At 45.7% G+C, this 17,771-nt stretch overlaps 3 protein-coding genes across 3 annotated transcripts; all 3 read left to right on the top strand.

Annotated features, from left to right (window-relative positions):
• Positions 1-3,779: 3,779 nt before the first annotated feature.
• On the top strand, positions 3,780-5,106 carry LOC145460137 (uncharacterized). Its single transcript, XM_081444869.1, has one exon. It carries the CDS (start codon positions 3,948-3,950, stop codon positions 5,097-5,099), a length of 1,152 nt encoding a protein of 383 aa, XP_081300995.1. The 5' UTR covers positions 3,780-3,947; the 3' UTR covers positions 5,100-5,106.
• Positions 5,107-14,754: 9,648 nt separating this feature from the next.
• LOC145502149 (uncharacterized) lies at positions 14,755-15,448 on the top strand. The gene is made up of 2 exons (XM_081481422.1): positions 14,755-14,807; positions 15,061-15,448. The coding sequence occupies exons 1-2, from the start codon at positions 14,755-14,757 to the stop codon at positions 15,446-15,448; spliced, it is 441 nt and encodes a 146-aa protein (XP_081337548.1).
• Positions 15,449-15,538: 90 nt separating this feature from the next.
• LOC145502148 (uncharacterized) lies at positions 15,539-16,771 on the top strand. The gene is made up of 2 exons (XM_081481421.1): positions 15,539-15,884; positions 15,972-16,771. The coding sequence occupies exons 1-2, from the start codon at positions 15,539-15,541 to the stop codon at positions 16,769-16,771; spliced, it is 1,146 nt and encodes a 381-aa protein (XP_081337547.1).
• The last annotated feature ends 1,000 nt before the right edge of the window (positions 16,772-17,771 follow it).

Below are 17,771 nucleotides of genomic sequence, written 5' to 3'. Positions count from 1 at the left end.
CAATGGCTGATGTGGGGTCAGTCTTAGTGAGAGCACTGAAATGTTCCGTTTTCCTATCATGAAGCCGTCGTTTTGTTTTGCCTATGTAAAAGTCACTGCAGTCCCAGCAAGCAGCTTTATAAATGACCTTAGATTTCTGTGAACGATTTAGACGGTCCTTGTATTGAAAGAAAGATTTGATTCGGCGAGTGCTTTGAAAAATCATCTTAAGATTGACACATGAACAGAAATTGTATACACATGATTTCAGACGCTTAGAGATTTGGTCACTTTGTACACCTAAGTAAAGTAATAAGATGATAATATCTTTCTTTGGAACCGTAGGGACGGGGCTGCTTGGCTTGTTTCTGTTTCTGTTTAGGACGTCGTTAATGTTGTAAGTGATAATACCTTGTGGGTAGCCATTTTGAAGGAGGAGATTGCGAAGGTCATCAAGGGCAGATTTAAGTAGGAAAGCGGAGGAGCAAATTCGGTAACAGCGATAAGTGAGTGTACGTTGATGACACTTTCACCATGTTTGACAGCAAAGACACTGCTAATGAGTTCCTGCGATATTTAAACAGTCGTCACGAGAGCATCAAGACAATGAAATTCCTTTTTTAGACATCCTCATCAAACGCTGCCCAAACAACAGTTTTGCCACATCCATCTACCGAAAAAAGACGTTTACTGGCCTTTATACTAAATGGGATTCCTTTACTCCACGCAAGTACAAAATAAATCTCATTCGTACACTTACTTATCGCTGTTACCGAATTTGCTCCTCCGCTTACCTGCTTAAATCTGCCCTTGATGACCTTCGCAAACTCCTCCTTCAAAATGGCTACCCACAAGGTATTATCACTTACAACATTAACGACGTCCTAAACAGAAACAGAAACAAGCCAAGCAGCCCCGTCCCTACGGTTCCAAAGAAAGATATTATCATCTTATTACTTTACTTAGGTGTACAAAGTGACCAAATCTCTAAGCGTCTGAAATCATGTGTATACAATTTCTGTTCATGTATCAATCTTAAGATAATTTTTCAAAGCACTCGCCGAATCAAATCTTTCTTTCAATACAAGGACCGTCTAAATCATTCACAGAAATCTAAGGTCATTTATAAAGCTGCTTGCTGGGACTGCAGTGACTTTTATATAGGGAAAACAAAACGACGGCTTCATGATAGGAAAACGGAACATTTCAGGGCTCTCACTAAGAATGACCCCACATCATCCATTGCCGACCATATAAAAACCACAGGTCACAACATCAAGTGGGATCATTTTGATATTCTAGCTTCTGGTAAAACAGATTATCATTGTAAAATTAAAGAAACTTTGCTTATCCAAGAACTTAAGCCGGCTCTTAATGTAAACGTCAGCAGTGAGAAGCTGACACTTTATTAATAAGCTTAGGCTTTTATTGTTTTACTGTTAAGAAACAGATGTTTCTTAATCTCGTTTACATTTCATATATAATTTTCAAAAAATTGTAACGGTCTTTATTCCACTTTTGAAAATGTATGTTGCGTAGCATACGAAACGTCGAGTTATTAAAATGCGTAAGTTTAATATGTTTATCACCGCTATCTGTGTTTCATTCCTCGTTAAACTACGATGGCCCAAGAACAAAAGCCTTTTTGATTGGCTGTTTGAAAACAAAGAAATCTTGAACGGAAGTCAGAACGTTCGGCCCATTGCTGGCGCGAAAATATGAAACAGCTGTGACCAGCGGTGTCGAGCGGTGTTTAAAATGGAGGAAATGGAGGATTTGGGCCATATTGTTTAACTCACGGCTCAACACTTGTCGCTGTTACAACAAAACGGTTTTTTTAGAAACCCAAGTTGACATATTCGGCGGGGAAAGCAGCAAAGAGCCGGAAATTTTAAAAGTGCTTGAGTTTTTAACTGGGTAAGAAATTAAGTTTGGCGATGGTTCGAACCATGTACAGAAAGGTGAAGAATATTAAAGAATTCCGTTCATTGTTGCTGCAACCACTTTCTCCGCAGGAATTGTCGATCGTAAGGTCTTGTGTGAAAAGAGTTTGTGGCTCGCAACAGGTTGAAGAATCACCTTCGTCAAGTCAGCACTCGACGAAGAGTGAACCGCGGAAGTGTCGAAAGTGGTCGGATGTGTCTTTTCCTCGAGGCAGCTTGAGGGCGATCAACATCACAACAAAAATCCCCCTCCATTTAGACCTATTGCTTCCATAAATAACACAAATGCACTACAGCGCCCCTCACAATTTTAAAAAGTTAGAACCTTTTATAAATGCGGGCTTAGGGTTGGTGTTTCAGAAAATATGTCTAAAACATATTACTGTTTATACTTGAAGGAAAACGGTGTGTAAATGGTTTTGTTTCCCGGCGAATAATTGTTTGCATATTTTTTTGCTTTGGCATCAATGGAAGGAACCAGGGGAAGGCCAGTGAGTGATTTCCACTTTTCTTTGCTGGCCCCAATCTCCAAACGGGGAAGTCGAACTGATGATAATGATGATAAGTGGATAATGTTTCAGCTATGTACTGATGCAAAAGGTTAGGAAGTGCTCCTTTTGCAGTCATGTATAATTAAATGATTTAGGTGAAATTAGGGTTTGAAAAACCATGTCTCAGCAAGGCATCAATTTCAAAACAAATCTGTCACTGCATAAAACTATACACATTCAGTTCTCAACTCTGATATATGTGCAACTGAAAACAGACATTAAGATATTCTGTTTGTGTTTACCACGTGACAACTGATCACTGAGAGACTTCCAATCAACCCCTAAAAATGAAGAGACCTCTTTACCAACATTGAGGGTAGAAAAATATACCCGTTTCTTCAAGTCTCATATGAAAAATTTGGGGCAATTTGAGTTTTACTAAATAAATGACTTGATTTTTTCATCTCATGGATACTTAAAAAATTAGTACCGGTAACTGAGGAAATGTAAACACCAATAGTTTTATGGATAAAGTTTAAAAGTTTACAGTGGATTAGAAAACATACAATGTGTTCATAACTTACAAAATGAGGGCTAAGCAATGAAATTTTCACTTTTCAAGAACAAGTGGCCAACCTATAATTTCTCCTTTACACTCTAGTAGTAACACATTTTCAAGTAGACAGGCCAAGTTAAGAATATCATCAACCTAGGGATACTGTTTTGAGGTCACATTTTTTAATTATATTGTCAATGTACAATGTTTACAATAAGAGTATGTAAATTGGAGTAAATCACTGTAGGGGGCATCCTCTCTCTCTCATAACTCGTAGTTTTGCTATGTACAGGAGAAGCAGCACTTTGATTTTGCCATCACTAGTGTGTGGCCATGTTGAACATGTGTAGAAAATGTTCTGCCTATTGGGGTTCACTGCAATGATTTCTGGATCCTGACCATTCCAAGGGAACTTTGTATAACGTGTATAACATAATAACAGCAATAATATGTATGACATTTTGTTTGCTCAGTTACTGTTGCAGTCAGTGCAACTACAGGCACCATTGCAAATATGGTACCTAGCATACCCAGTTGGGCATATGCAGGCCAAAAACTCTTCATGTAAATACAATGTATGCAAATGTTTGCTGATTTAGCAATGATTATAATTAGAATTTCCACATTTTGCATTAATATATACTAGTATATCAAATTGTCACAGACTAATTTTACAGTTTGAAAGCCACTCATACGGGATTGGGATTGTCTGAGTGCATCAATAAAATAGAAATGATGATCACACAAACAATGCCACCATTCACTGTAATAATTTGCAACCTGTTACAATATGCACGTGATTACTATCAATGTTCAACTAGACTAGTATCGAGTTTCATCCTCGTGTCTTACTGCGCTGTATGCTATTGAGTGTTTGATTAAACGGAACTTGAAACATGGTGGCAGCGAAATAGGATTAAGAATCCTTCGCCTACCACTTACAGAGTCGCAAACTACAGCTGAAATAATCCTGTAACCATGTCTGACACCGAAACGGCGCCTGAAGCACCACCACCTGGTTTTTCGCAACAGCCACAAGCACAACAGGGATTTGTGCAACACCCGTCTTTCGGCGCGATGGCCGGGATAATGCCCCCTGGAAAATTAGTTACGACTGGGAACGTGGCGGACAACTGGAAAGTATGGAAACAAATGTGGACCAACTACATGGTCATTGCTCAATTCGAGATGAAATCATCGGAGTACAAGGTCGCATTGTTTCTCCATTGTATCGGCGTTGATGCGCTAAAGATTTTTAACGGCTTCCAATTCGACGGTCCAGACGATAAAAATGACCTGGCAAGGATAATACAAAAGTTCGACGAATTCACCATCGGGGAACTGAACGAAACCTTTGAAAGGTACACTTTCAACTCCAGAAACCAACAGGAAAACGAAAGCATTGATGCTTATGTCACCGCCCTCCGCACACTCGCGAAAACATGTAATTTTTGCGACTGCATGCGTAATTCGATCATTCGTGACAGGATCGTCCTGGGCATTCAAGATCACCGCACTCGCAAACGGCTCCTACAAGAACGGAGTCTCACTCTGTCGAAGTGTATTGATCTTTGCAAGAGTTCTGAAGCAACAAGTTTGCAATTAAAAACGATCTCTGGCGCCCAGCACGAAGATGTTCACGCCATGCAAGATAAACATCCGCCTTCAAGCCGCCGTGATGACAAGTCCAAAAAGAGCCGCGCGGGGAAACCGAAGACATGTAAATTCTGTGGCAAAGCACATCCTTTCGAAAAGGGCGAGTGTCCCGCGTGGGGAGCGAAATGTACAAAGTACGGTGGCAGAAACCACTTCGCAACAACCTGCACAACTCCGACTAGAAAAGTACACAACCGGAGGGATGAATCCTCCGATGACAGCGACGTGGAGTACATTACAAGCATTGTTGCACAACCGGAAATGATACACGCCGTCACGCAAGAGCATGATTACCCAAAAGCAATCTACACTGAAATGTTTGTAGACAAGACAGAAGTGAAATTTCAAGTAGACAGCGGCGCCTCAGTCAATGTCATTCCCGTCAGTTTTGTGGCTGACAAGAAGCTCGAGCCCACCACAAAGACGCTACAAATGTGGAACGACACAACACTAAAGCCACTGGGTTCCTGTTGATTAATTCTCCACAATCCAAAGAACAAGAAGAAGTTCTCGGTGGAATTCCATGTCGTTGACAGACAACTGACACCACTCATAGCAGCAAAGGCAGTTCAACAGATGGACCTAATTACTGTCAACACGCAAAACTTCAAGATCACAGAACCGCCTGAACGACCGAGGACAGAGGTTAGGAGTGTGCAGACTGCTGATCAAATAGTAGCCAGCTACCCAGAGGTGTTTCAAAGAGAGCTAGGAGCACCACCAGGAACAGTTCACCTTGAAGTCGAACAGGGCGCCACTCCCGTCGTCGCACCGCCTCGCCGTGTCCCAACGTCACTCAAAAAGAAGCTGAAGGAAGAATTGGATCGACTACAGCAGTTGGAGGTCATAGCTCCAATCAATGAGCCCACTCCATGGGTTAGCAGTCTTGCTGTGGCTGTGAAGAAATCTGGAACGCTGAGAATCTGTATCGATCCCAGGCCACTTAACACCGCCCTGAAGAGAGTAAGGTATCAGCTTCCTGTGCTTGAGGACATACTCCCGGAGCTGTCAAAAGCAAGGGTATTCTCAACAGTTGACCTCAAGTCGGGATACTGGCACTGTGTCCTCGCCCCTGAATCCAGCGCAGTCACGACCTTCGCGACCCCCTATGGAAGGTATAAATGGATTCGTCTGCCCTTCGGTCTCTCCGCCACATCCGAGATATTCCAGAAGCACCTTATTCATGCACTGGAAAACCTACCCGGTGTTCTGTGCATCGCGGACGACATCCTCATCTATGGCACTGGAGAGACCGACGAAGAAGCAACCGCAAACCATGACAGAAGTCTACAAGATCTCCTTCAAAGGTGCAAGGACCGCGGCATTGTCCTCAACCCAGACAAGATGAGGCTGAGGATGAGCGAAGTAAATTTCATGGGACATCTTCTGACGAACAAGGGCCTGAAGCCCGATCCTGCTAAAGTAGAGGCGATCATGAAGATGCCTAAGCCACGAGACGTTGAGGGTGTTCAGCGCCTCAACGGATTCGTCAATTATCTAGCCAAGTTCCTTCCAAAACTGTCTGAAGTCATGGAACCGATTCGTCGCCTGACTCGGAAGGACTCTTCATGGAACTGGTCATCGGAACAAGACCAGGCGTTCGCAGATGTGCAACGGCTAGTTACAGAAGCGCCTGTTCTATGTTACTACGACCCTTCACAGGACCTTACCATACAGTGTGATGCGAGCCAGGGTGGCCTTGGCGCAGCGATACTTCAGAACGGCAAGCCCATAGAGTACGCAAGTTGTTCCCTCACCGACACAGAAACCCGGTACGCTCAAATAGAGAGGGAGATGCTGGCGATTGTCTTTGCTCTTGAGCGTTTCAACCAGTACACATTTGGTCGACATGTAAACATCGAAAGTGACTACAAGCCACTGGAAATGATTCTACTGAAACCACTCGCTCGAGCACCTCGACGCCTCCAGTTAATGATGATGAGGTTACAGAAATATGATTTCACCGTGCACTATGAGCGTGGCAAGAACATGCATTTGGCCGACATGCTGTCAAGGGCTTACCTGCCCTACGAAGGCAAAGAAGTAGACGACCTTGAATCAGTCAACATGGTCCGTTATCTGCCCATATCTGACCAGCGTTTAGACGAAATAAGGGCAGAGACCCGGAGGGACCAGTCTCTGCGAGAGTTATCCGAGACTATTCTCGTAGAATGGCCTGAAAACAAGGAACATGCTCCAGCACTGACACACCTTAACTTCAGTATGCGCGACGAGCTGATCGTACAAGATGGGCTGGTTTTCAAAGGGAGTTCCGGCGTGATACCGAAGAGCCTTCGCGCGGATATGAAGCTGAAGATTCACTCGTCCCACCTCGGAATAGAGGCGTGTCTGAGGCGTGCGCGCGAATGTATCTACTGGCCAGGCATGGCTGCAGAAATGAAACTGTACATCTCCGCGTGTGAAACGTGTAGAGAACTTGACAGCACTACCCACACAAAGGAGACACTGATGTCCCACGAGGTCCCATCTCGTCCTTGGGCGGAGATTGCCACAGACATCTTTACCCTTGATGGCAAGGATTACCTAGTCACCATAGACTATTACAGCAATTTCTGGGAAGTGGACAGGTTGCCAAACAGCAAAGCCAGTACCACCATTCTGAACCTGAAGAGTCACTTTGCCCGCTACGGCATACCTGCGACAATGGGCCGCAATTTACATCTGACGAATTTGCCGACTTCTCCAGAACATGGGACTTTGAGCATCTTACCAGTAGCCCTGGAAATAGCAAGGCCAATGGCAAGGCCGAGTCTGGGGTGAAGACAGTCAAGCGTATCCTGAAGAAGTCAATCAGGGCTGGAACCGACCCATATCTCGCCATACTCGACTATAGAAACACACCCACACAAGGAATGATGACCAGCCCAGCACAACGTCTGATGCGCCGAAGGACCAAAACACTCCTTCCTACAACTCAGAATCTACTACTGCCCAGGACTATAAACCTGGAAAGTGAAAAGAAAGAGCTGCGACAACGCCAGTAGGTCTAAGCCAAATACTACAACCGGTCAGCAAAGGATCTGCCCAGTCTGTCAGAAGGTGACATTGTTAGAGTGAAGCCATTCAAACTTGGCGATAAGGTTTGGCGTAAGGCCCAAGTCACTGCAAGGCTTGATGAGCAGTCATACACCGTTGAGACGGACAACGGAGCAGGAACCGACAGCATCTGCGAAAAACATCTGAACCGCCCGTTGAACCCATCATCACAGAGCCAGGACCGGATATAGCCAGTGCAGATGAAAAGGCGACTACAACTACAGTGTCTACCCCTGATCAGAGTAGTGCCCCTCATGAGTCACGCCCTGAAGCGGTGACCGTTCCGGAACAGTGTCGGAGATCAGAGCGAGTCAGGAAGAGCCCAGCATATCTCAAGGACTTTGTCTGTGACTAGACTCGTGACTTTAAATCTTTCGTTGCCGTTATCATAATGATCAGTGTTTATCGTTTATTGATCGTTGTGTGTCGAACTCACCAGGTACTAGATTTGTCTTATGGACTGTAGGATTCCACGTGCGAATTTTTATTTTAGCTTGCCATTTATGTATGCAAATAAGGACTGTTTAAACGCTACGGTTTCCTAGCGCGCCAATATTTTCAACGTTTTCTCTAGCTTCAAGTTAATATTGTTGCGGAATCTATTCTACCTAGCTTCACCGTCATCGCTACAGTCAGGAAACATTTGTAAGTCTTTATGTTCTGTCCTGTATTTGTCATATCGCTCGGCTCTTCTTCACATGTATTTTTATTTATTTTTCTAGTCGAACCTCGCTCGCTCTATCTTTCAATTCTCAACGGGCTCCTCGAGTCGCTTCAACAGAGCGTGAGTTCGAAATCTCTAGACGTAGCGTCAACAAGAACTGTAAGCTACATTGTTCGAAAATGGTTCCAGAGGTTGATTGCCTTTCCTAATCGTCGATCGCTGTTCAACTCGACGATGGAAGAAGAAACCGATGGCCAAGCTACCCGTCGCCAAGTTCTACCGAACGTAACGCTGGATCAACAGGGCGTTCGGAATGAAAATTTACTCCGTCTTCGTAGAAGCAGACGAGCGGCAAAGGGCAACGTTACGAAGAAATTCAGTGAAATTACTTTGTGTATGTCGCAATCGCCTTCATCGGAGGAATTGTTATCCAAGGCACAAGAATTTAACACGACTATGTGTTGTGTGTGTTGGCATCCTCGTCTCGGAGAGGCGATGGTCAGCGCATCAGTGTCGACAGGCTCTTGAGTGACTCAAAAGCCCGATTCTTGAGTGGCAGTGTTTGTTGCAGCTGGTACAGATGTAGTTGGTGGCCTCACGAACTGATACTTGTCGTTCCTTTCTCGCCGCTCGCTTGATTGTCGCCTCGGCCCTGGCCCTCGTCTCGGCCTTGGCCTTCGTCTCGGCCCTGAGTGTCCCCTCCTTCACACCGTGACGCCAGGCGGCGCGGTCTTGCGCGAGGACCTCCCAGGTATTGGGATTGAATTCAGCGAGTCGTAGGTCACGCTTGCAAACATTCTTAAAGCGAAGGAGTGGTCGGCCCACGCGTCGGGCGCCCTCCCACAGTTCCCGTAGAGGACTTGCCTTGGCAAGCGATCAGGTTCCATACAGTGAACATGACCGAGCCACTGTAGGTGTCTTTGGATGAGTAGTGTAGGGATGCTCGGCATGTCGGCTCGTTGAAGAACATTGGTGTTGGAGACTCTGTCGTGCCATTTGATCTGAAGGAGACGCCGAAGGCAGCGGAGGTGGAAGCTGTTGAGCCGCTTCTCTTGTCTGGCGTATGTGAGCCACGACTCGCTTCTGTAAAGGAGAGTGGAAAGGACACAAGATCGGTAGACTTGCAGCTTGGTCCTCTCGCTCAACAGGTCGTTAATCCACACTCTCTTGTTGAGTTTAGCCATAACGCCGGCTGCCTTGGCGATCCTTGAACTGATCTCGACATCTAGCGACGCCTTGCTTGACACTGTTGACCCTAGGTAAGTGAAAGAGTCCACGACCTCCAGTTCAGTCTTGTTGATGGTAATGACGGGAGGTGTCTCTGCATCTTGGGCTAGGATGTTTGTCTTCTTTAGACTGATGGTAAGGCCGAACTCCTTGCAGGCGTGAGACAGCTTATCAACCAAGCGTTGAAGGCCTGCCTCGCTGTGGGATGCCAGGGCAGCATCATCCGCGAACAACAGCTCGCATATGAGCACTTTAAGAGTCTTGGTTTTGGCGCGGAGCCTGGCAATGTTGAAAAGCTTGCCATCTGACCTCGTCTGAATGTATACACCCTCCGAGCAATCACCAAAGGCGTAGTGGAGTAACATCGAGAAGAAAATCCCGAACAGGGTTGGCGCCAAAACGCAGCCCTGCTTTATTCCACTGCTGACTGGGAAGGCATCCGAGGTGGCTCCATCAAAGCAGACGGTGCTCTGCATGTGCTTGTGGAAGGCGGTGATGAGGGCGAGGAGTTTTGGTGGGCAGCCGATCTTCTGAAGGATTTGGAAGAGCCCACTACGACTGACCAGGTCAAAGGCTTTTGTCAGGTCCACAAAAGCGAGGAACAATGGCTGCTGCTGCTCACGACACTTCTCCTGCAGCTGGCGGAGGGAGAAGATCATATCTACTGTGGATCTGCCGGCTCTGAAGCCACACTGGGACTCTGGATGAACTTGCGAAGCAAGACTCTGCAGGCGACCCAGTGCGACACGTGCAAAGACTTTGCCTACAATGCCGAGGAGTGAAATGCCGCGATAGTTATTACAATCGCTTCGGTCACCCTTGTTTTTGTAAAGGGTGACTATACTAGCATCTCTCATAGAGGCTTTCAAAACTGCTCATGCAAATTATCACTCAATGTTGATTGATGAAGATGAGATTCAAGACTCTCAAGATTATTACGAATCCAAATGTGCAATGATTGCTAATTTTCAAGAGACATTACATCAGTTTATCACAAGGACCAGTGTACAGAACTACGCAAGCGAAGTTCGACCGGAAGATTAAATTAGCAATGTCGGTTCGAGAACACACACGCGATCGCGCGCGTCGCACGCGTCATCTCGGAAGTCTGGTGGTGGCTCTTTGGCTCATGTGCATAGCCCAAGATTGGCCGCTGTTGCAAAAAGGGCAGCTCTACAAGCAGATGCCGCAACCCTCCATAAACAGCAAGCTATACAGCAAGAAGAATTACGTCTTCGACAGGAAATTATGAAGCAGCAACAACTTCAAGAAGAAGCCAAGATACGCCTCGAACAAAGAAAGTGGGAGCTGGATCTGGAAAGGAAAATTCTTAGAGCGCAGGCCGAGGAACAAACGTACGCTAATGCCGAGGTAGAAACTGCCAGCGTCAAACAGCCATCTCGAATTCCTGCTCAATTGCTCCCTCTTCCGTTGGATCAACAGCCATTTTCTCCTATGAAGCCACGCCCTCCCATGGCTCCACAGGAAACCAAGCCTTTAGAGAACAAATACTATGAAGATGTTCGCCTCGCCGGTCATCTTGAAGACGACATAAAAGAAAGTCCATCATCACATGGCTCATCTATCGGGGAGAGATTCCTAGAAGAACTAATAGAGATTCAGAGAGAGCAGCAGAGACATAACAAGAGTCTTCTTTACCTCCAAGAATCTCGTGATCATCAATTGCAGGAACTACTCGCTCAGCAAATCAAGCTTTCCTTGTCACTCACATTACCAAGCAGCGAGGTGCAAGTGTTTGACGGAGACCCCGCCAATTATTACAACTTCGTGCGGTCATTTACGAATCTCATTGAGGCGAAGACCACTGACTGCAAGATGCGCCTACACTATCTTGTGCAATACACTCGTGGAGATGTCCATGATTTCATGAAACGCTGCCTAGCGATGGAACCAGATAGGGGATACATCGAGGCGCGCCGTCTTTTGAAGGAAAGGTACGGACAAGGATATAAAATCGCAACAGCTCTGGTCGAACGTTTGATAAACGGGCCACCCATAAAGAATGAAGATTGTAACGTTCTCCAGAAGCTTTCAATTGCACTTACAAATTGTGAAAACATTTTGCAAGATATTGGTTACCTCAACAAGGTTGGCAACCCTGACAGGCTGCAGAAAATTGTGAGAAGGTTGCCACTCCCATTGAGACGAAGTTGGCGCGACAAGGCAGATGACATTAAGAATAATGAGCAGAGAGAGATCACTTTCCACGACTTCGCAAAGTTTGTGGACGCGAAAGTACGCGCAATGACCCATCCGGTGTTTGGAGACATTAAAGATGATCCAAGGATTGGCAGAAAGGATTCAAAAGGGTCAACCAATAGAAGAGGTGCCAATTTCGCCACTTCCGGGAGTGATGGAGACCACCCTGATGTTAACAATAAGCAGCCAGATTCATCCATTGGCTCAACTGTGACAACGAAGCTGCCTGCTAAGTGTCCCTTTTGCAATAGTCATCACGTCCTAGTCCGCTGGAAAGACTTCAAGAAGGTTCGCGTGGAGAAGAGACTTCAGTTCGTTCGTTCAAAGGGTCTCTGTTTTAACTGCCTCCTTCCTGGCCATTTTGTGAGGGAGTGCCCCAAGTCAAGCTTCTGTAAGATTTCCGGATGTCAATCCAAGCACTCCACATATCTCCACCCACAGAGAGATGCATGAGAACCTGAGGAGACATCGCGTCGTGAGAATACTAATGAGCATGAATTTTCAATACCAGATGGCAATGCTGTAGGCAACGCCCAAAGCAGCTTCATCAGCGCCAATGGTCAGTGTGCTTCAATTGGGGCCGGCAAATCAGCTACCGCCTTACCAATAGTTCCTGTAAGGGTCAAGGCTAAAGGATCAAGTAGATCAACTGTAACCTACGCCTTTCTCGATAGCGGGTCCAATACCACATTCTGTTCCAACAAGCTCGTGGAGACTTTGGGCATCGAAGGGGACAAGACGCGACTTACCCTTACTACCCGCGGCAAGCAGAACTGCATAACGAACTGCAGTCTCTTCAGTCTGGAAGTATTTGATCTGGATGAGAATTACTTTGTTGATCTTCCGTCCGTGTTTTCAGTACCGAGCCTACCCGTGAGTAATGACAGTATTCCGACTTAAGAGGATGTGATCACCTTCCCTTACCTCAGAGATCTTCAAATCCGAACGATCGATTCGGATATTGGCTTGCTTATTGGATGTGACGTTCCAAAGGCCCTGGAACCTCATGAAACTCGTGTTAGTCAAGGCCAAGGCCCATTTGCCACTCGAACTATATTTGGTTGGACGGTAAATGGTCCCTCGGTGAGAATTGGCTAGCCACACCCAGTTTGCAACTTTGTAAAGGCCGACGAAGAACTTAGCCAGCAGTTTCGCACGTTCTGCGACTAGGAATTCTCGGACTCCATTTGCGTCAGCAAACCAGCAATGTCCAAAGAAGACATGCGTGCACTATCAATCATGAAGGAGTCGATCTGTTTGAAGGAGGGTCACTACCAGATAGACGTACCCTGGAAAGACGATGTGCCCTGTTTACCAAACAATCGAGCAATGGCAGAACACCGTTTGAAGTTACTGCTCAGAAGGTTACTTAAGAACCCAGACCTGCGTTCGAAGTACTCAGCATTCATGGACAGCTTTTTCGAGAACAGGCACGCTCAAATGGTACCCAGACTCCACTGGAACACACCACCAGTGTAACATGGTACTTACCTCACCACCCTGTCGTGAACCCGAACAAGCCAGACAAGGTTCGTGTAGTGTTCGACTGTGCCGCACGATACAACGGGGTGTCCCTTAACTCTCAGCTTCTGCAGGGTCCAGACCTAACCAACACCTTGGCGGGAGTTCTTATTCGCTTTCGTGAAGAGCCCATCGCCATGATGTCCGACATCGAAGGAATGTTCCACCAGGTGCTTGTCAGCCCCAAGGATTGCGATGCTCTCCGCTTCCTATGGTGGCCAGAAAACGATTTCAGTAAGGATCCAGAAGATTACCAAATGTTGGTTCATTTATTCAGTGCCACCTCGTCCCCGAGTTGCGCTAATTTTGGCTTAAAGCAGACAGCAGACGATAATCAAGAAATGTTCAGCGAAGAGGCAGTGAGAACTCTAAGGCGCAATTTCTATGTGGATGATTGTTTGAAGTCCATCAAAGGCGAAACCAAGGCAATATCACTTGTATCAGAACTCGGCGCACTGCTTTCCAAAGGGGGATTTCGGTTAACCAAATGTATTTCTAACTCCAGAAAAGTCATTGAGTCTGTACCTACATCAGAGAGAGCAGTCTCGGTGAAGGATCATCTCCTCGACCAATTGCCTTGTGAACGTGCTCTGGGAATCCGGTGGGATGTCGAGACGGACACCTTTGGCTTTAAGATATCCTTAAAGGACAAGCCTTCTACCAGAAGAAGAATTCTCTCCATCGTGAGTTCCATCTATGACCCTCTGGGTTTCGCTGCACCTTTCATCCTCCCAGCCAAGCGTCTACTGCAGAACTTGTGTCGAAGAGGCTTAGGATGGGACGACATAGTGTCAAGCGAAGACATCGCTATCTGGCAGAGTTGGCTCGGAGATCTCCCTAAGCTGGAGTTACTTAAAGTTTATCGATGTTTCAAGCCGCCTGACTTCAGCGACGTCACAACTTGTCAGATCCACCACTTTGCTGATGCCAGTCAGATCGCTTATGGCGCAGTGTCCTACCTGCGCATCACAAACGCGCAAAGTCTCATTCATTGTTCATTTGTCATTGGGAAATCCCGGCTGTCACCACTCAAGCTTCTTACTATTCCTCGATTAGAATTGAGCGCAGGTGTTGTCGCAGCCAGACTGGACAAGATCATTAGAACTGAAACCGACATAAAGGTCGACGAGTCTGTGTTTTGGACCGACAGCACTTGCGTCTTGGGATACCTCCGAAACGAGAGGAAGCGCTTTCATACCTTTGTGGCCAATCGAGTAGCTACAATACAGGAGATCGCGGCCGCTTCGCAGTGGAGGCACATTGACTCCTCACAGAACCCAGCGGACGACGCATCGCGTGGGCTCTCCGCAGAGGCTCTGTTAAATAACAGTCGATGGCTGTTTTTTTGATTAAAATTACCAAAGAGCATAAGAGAGGCCACATCTCTCAGCACTTTTAAGACGAACATCAGAAATCTCAACAATCTTGATGCATTATTAGATGACGGCTGCAGAGGCTGTCCGCTCTGCTCCTCCTAAAGAATTTTTTTTAAAGTATGTATTATTGTATTATAAAATCCACTGTACATTGTCTCATAACATATTTTAACTTGGATTTAAATTTTACTATTGTAAATAGCTATAGGCTTTTTCTTCTAATTTAACTCGTTTTTGTTACGTCCCCTTATTAGTAGGGGAGTTTTTCCCCAGCTAGGTGGTTTATGACATTCTTAATAAAGTTTCTATCTATCTATCTATCTATCTATCTATCTATCTATCTATCTATCTATCTATCTATCTATCTCAGAGGCCCTGATTTCCTGTGGCGTCCAGAATCTTTTTGGCCCGTTGCACCCAGTCCCGTCCTGGAGGTTTCACCAGCTGACCCAGAGGTAAAATCAACAGCTGAGGTATTCGCCCAATACACAGAAATCAGAGAGAAACCGATGAACAAGATCTTTGAACGATTTTCCTCGTGGTACGGCTTGAAGAAATTCATGGCTTGGATCCTTCGCTATCGTGATAATCTCCGATCAGCAGTTGAGCAACGTAGGAGTGGTTACACAGCAGTCACTAAGAAAACAAAGATAGTCCCAATTACCCTTGACGAGTTACGAAATGCAGAAAAGGAAATTGTGAGACACGTTCAAGAAGAAAGTTTCGAAGAGGAATTGGCCATATTGAGAAAGGCATAATCCACGCCATCATCCTCACCCCCCTCAGGTGAACAGAACTCAAAGCGTCAGGTCAAGAAATCGAGCAAGATCGTCAAACTCGATCCCTGGATGATTGACGGCTTGTTGTGTGTCGGAGGGAGGATAGCCAATGGACCCTTCCAGCAGCGTGTAAAGCATCCAGTAATTTTGCCAAAGTCTCACCACATTGTTCCCCTCATCATTCGCCAGTATCATCATGTTTCTGGTCATTCAGGAGTGGAACATGTTCTTAGCCTGATTGGAGAGACGTTCTGGATCGTCGGCGCCAGAACAGCAGTGCGAAGATATCTAAATACCTGCGTTGCTTGCAAGAGAAGACAAGCCCATGTTGGTGAACGGAAAATGGCGGATTTGCCACTAGACAGAATTACACCTGACGAACCTCCATTCACCTATGTGGGAGTCGACTGCTTTGGCCCGTTGCTGATTCGCCGTTGAAGAACAGAAGTTAAGCGTTACGGCGTGCTGTACACCTGCCTGGTGGTACGTGCTGTTCACATAGAAGTGGCCCACAATCTGGACACCGATTCGTTTCTAAACAGTTTCAGGCGATTTGTTGCAAGAAGAGGATCTCCGGAAGTGATAAGATCCGACAACGGCAGCAATTTTGTATCAGGAGAACGCGAGCTTAACCGCTCTATCAAAGAATGGAACCAGGAAAAAATCGCCAATTTCCTACTTCAAAGAAACGTCCAGTGGGCATTCAACCCTCCATGTGGGTCCCACCATGGTGGTCCATGGGAACGTTGCATAAGGACAGTAAGAAAGGTCTTAAACGCACTGGTCAGGGAGCAAGTACTGGATGACGAAGGGCTGTCAACATTCATGTGCGAAGCGGAGTCAATCGTAAACAGCAGGCCTTTGACAAAGGTTTCAGACGACGTCCGCGACCTCGAACCCCTCACGCCTAATCACCTTCTCCTCTTTCGGTACAGCCAACCGTTTCCTCCTGGAATCTTTGCCAAGGAGGACATGTACTCCAGACGCAGGTGGAGGCAAGTCCAGTACTTATCGGATGTATTTTGGCGCAGATGGGTAAAGGAATATCTCCCAACTTTGCAACAGAGGCAAAAATGGTTCAGGCCGCGCCGAAATTTTCAAATCGGAGACATCGTACTGCTCACAGATGAGAAGTCACCAAGGGGTTTATGGCCACTTGCACGCATAACCGGGATTAAGACAAACCAGCGAGACCGTCTAGTAAGAAGCGTCAAGCTGAAAACAAAATCAAGCACACTCGAACGTCCTATAGACAAGATCGTCTTACTTGAAGGAGCAGCTGAAGTTGCGGAGGAAGCTTAATTGTGGAACTTGCCTATCTGTCTCGTCACCCAGTGACGCTGTACTAAGGAACAATTAATGTTAACATTGCGTGGTAATCCTTTATAGGCTAATGTAAATGCCTATGTAGCGCATTTAGGGGCCGGGATGTAGGATTCCACGTACGAATTTTTATTTTAACTTGCCATTTATGTATGCAAATTAGGACTGTTTAAACGCTACGGTTTCCTAGCGCGCCAATATTTTCAACGTTTTCTCTAGCTTCAAGTTAATATTGTTGCGGAATCTATTCTACCTAGCTTCACCGTCATCGCTACAGTCAGGAAACATTTGTAAGTCTTTATGTTCTGTCCTGTATTTGTCATATCGCTCGGCTCTTCACATGTATTTTTATTTATTTTTCTAGTCGAACCTCGCTCGCTCTATCTTTCAATTCTCAACGGGCTCCTCGAGTCTCTTCAACAGAGCCTGAGTTCGAAATCTCTAGACGTAGCGTCAACAAGAACTGTAAGGTACATGGACCCATTGATTCCGAACTGAACTGACATTGACATTTTTGTCGTATTTTTTTTGTCAAATTTTTTTTTTGTCAAAAGGGAGGATGTTACAATATGCACGTGATTACTATCAATGTTCAACTAGACTAGTATCGAGTTTCATCCTCGTGTCTTATTGCGCTGTATGCTATTGAGTGTTTAATTAAACGGAACTTGAAACACAACCTAATCGGAGAATTCCACCCTCAATTAGAGAAGGTGGGGCAAGACTAAATAAAGAAGCCAAATTACATTTCTTGTACACAAAAAGTCATCTACAAGAAAAGACATGTTGACTATTTCAAAAAAGGTGCAAAACTTTATTTGTCACATTTTTGGGGTTTCGACAAAACACTGACCCCCGGGCAACTGACCCCCTACTGACGCCCCTACTGACCTCCTATAAAATAAACGGGAAAATGAAAATGAAAAAAGCCCAGAACTATCAATGGGACCGATTCAAGTTCATCAATAAATTTAGCTTA

Source organism: Orbicella franksi, chromosome 11, assembly GCF_964199315.1.
Source record: "Orbicella franksi chromosome 11, jaOrbFran1.1, whole genome shotgun sequence".
Lineage (NCBI taxonomy): Eukaryota > Metazoa > Cnidaria > Anthozoa > Scleractinia > Merulinidae > Orbicella > Orbicella franksi.
Note: the sequence above shows the minus strand (reverse complement) of the source record. Positions and strands in the feature narration are given on the sequence as shown.

Coding starts and splice junctions, on each gene's coding strand:
- LOC145460137 (XM_081444869.1), top strand. CDS start 3,948: ATGTCTGACACCGAAACGGCGCCTGAAGCACCACCACCTGGTTTTTCG.
- LOC145502149 (XM_081481422.1), top strand. CDS start 14,755: ATGACGGCTGCAGAGGCTGTCCGCTCTGCTCCTCCTAAAGAATTTTTT. Junction 14,808..15,060: donor CCTAAAGAATTTTTTTTAAA/GTATGTATTATT, acceptor TATCTATCTCAG/AGGCCCTGATTTCCTGTGGC.
- LOC145502148 (XM_081481421.1), top strand. CDS start 15,539: ATGATTGACGGCTTGTTGTGTGTCGGAGGGAGGATAGCCAATGGACCC. Junction 15,885..15,971: donor TGTGGGAGTCGACTGCTTTG/GCCCGTTGCTGA, acceptor CTGTTCACATAG/AAGTGGCCCACAATCTGGAC.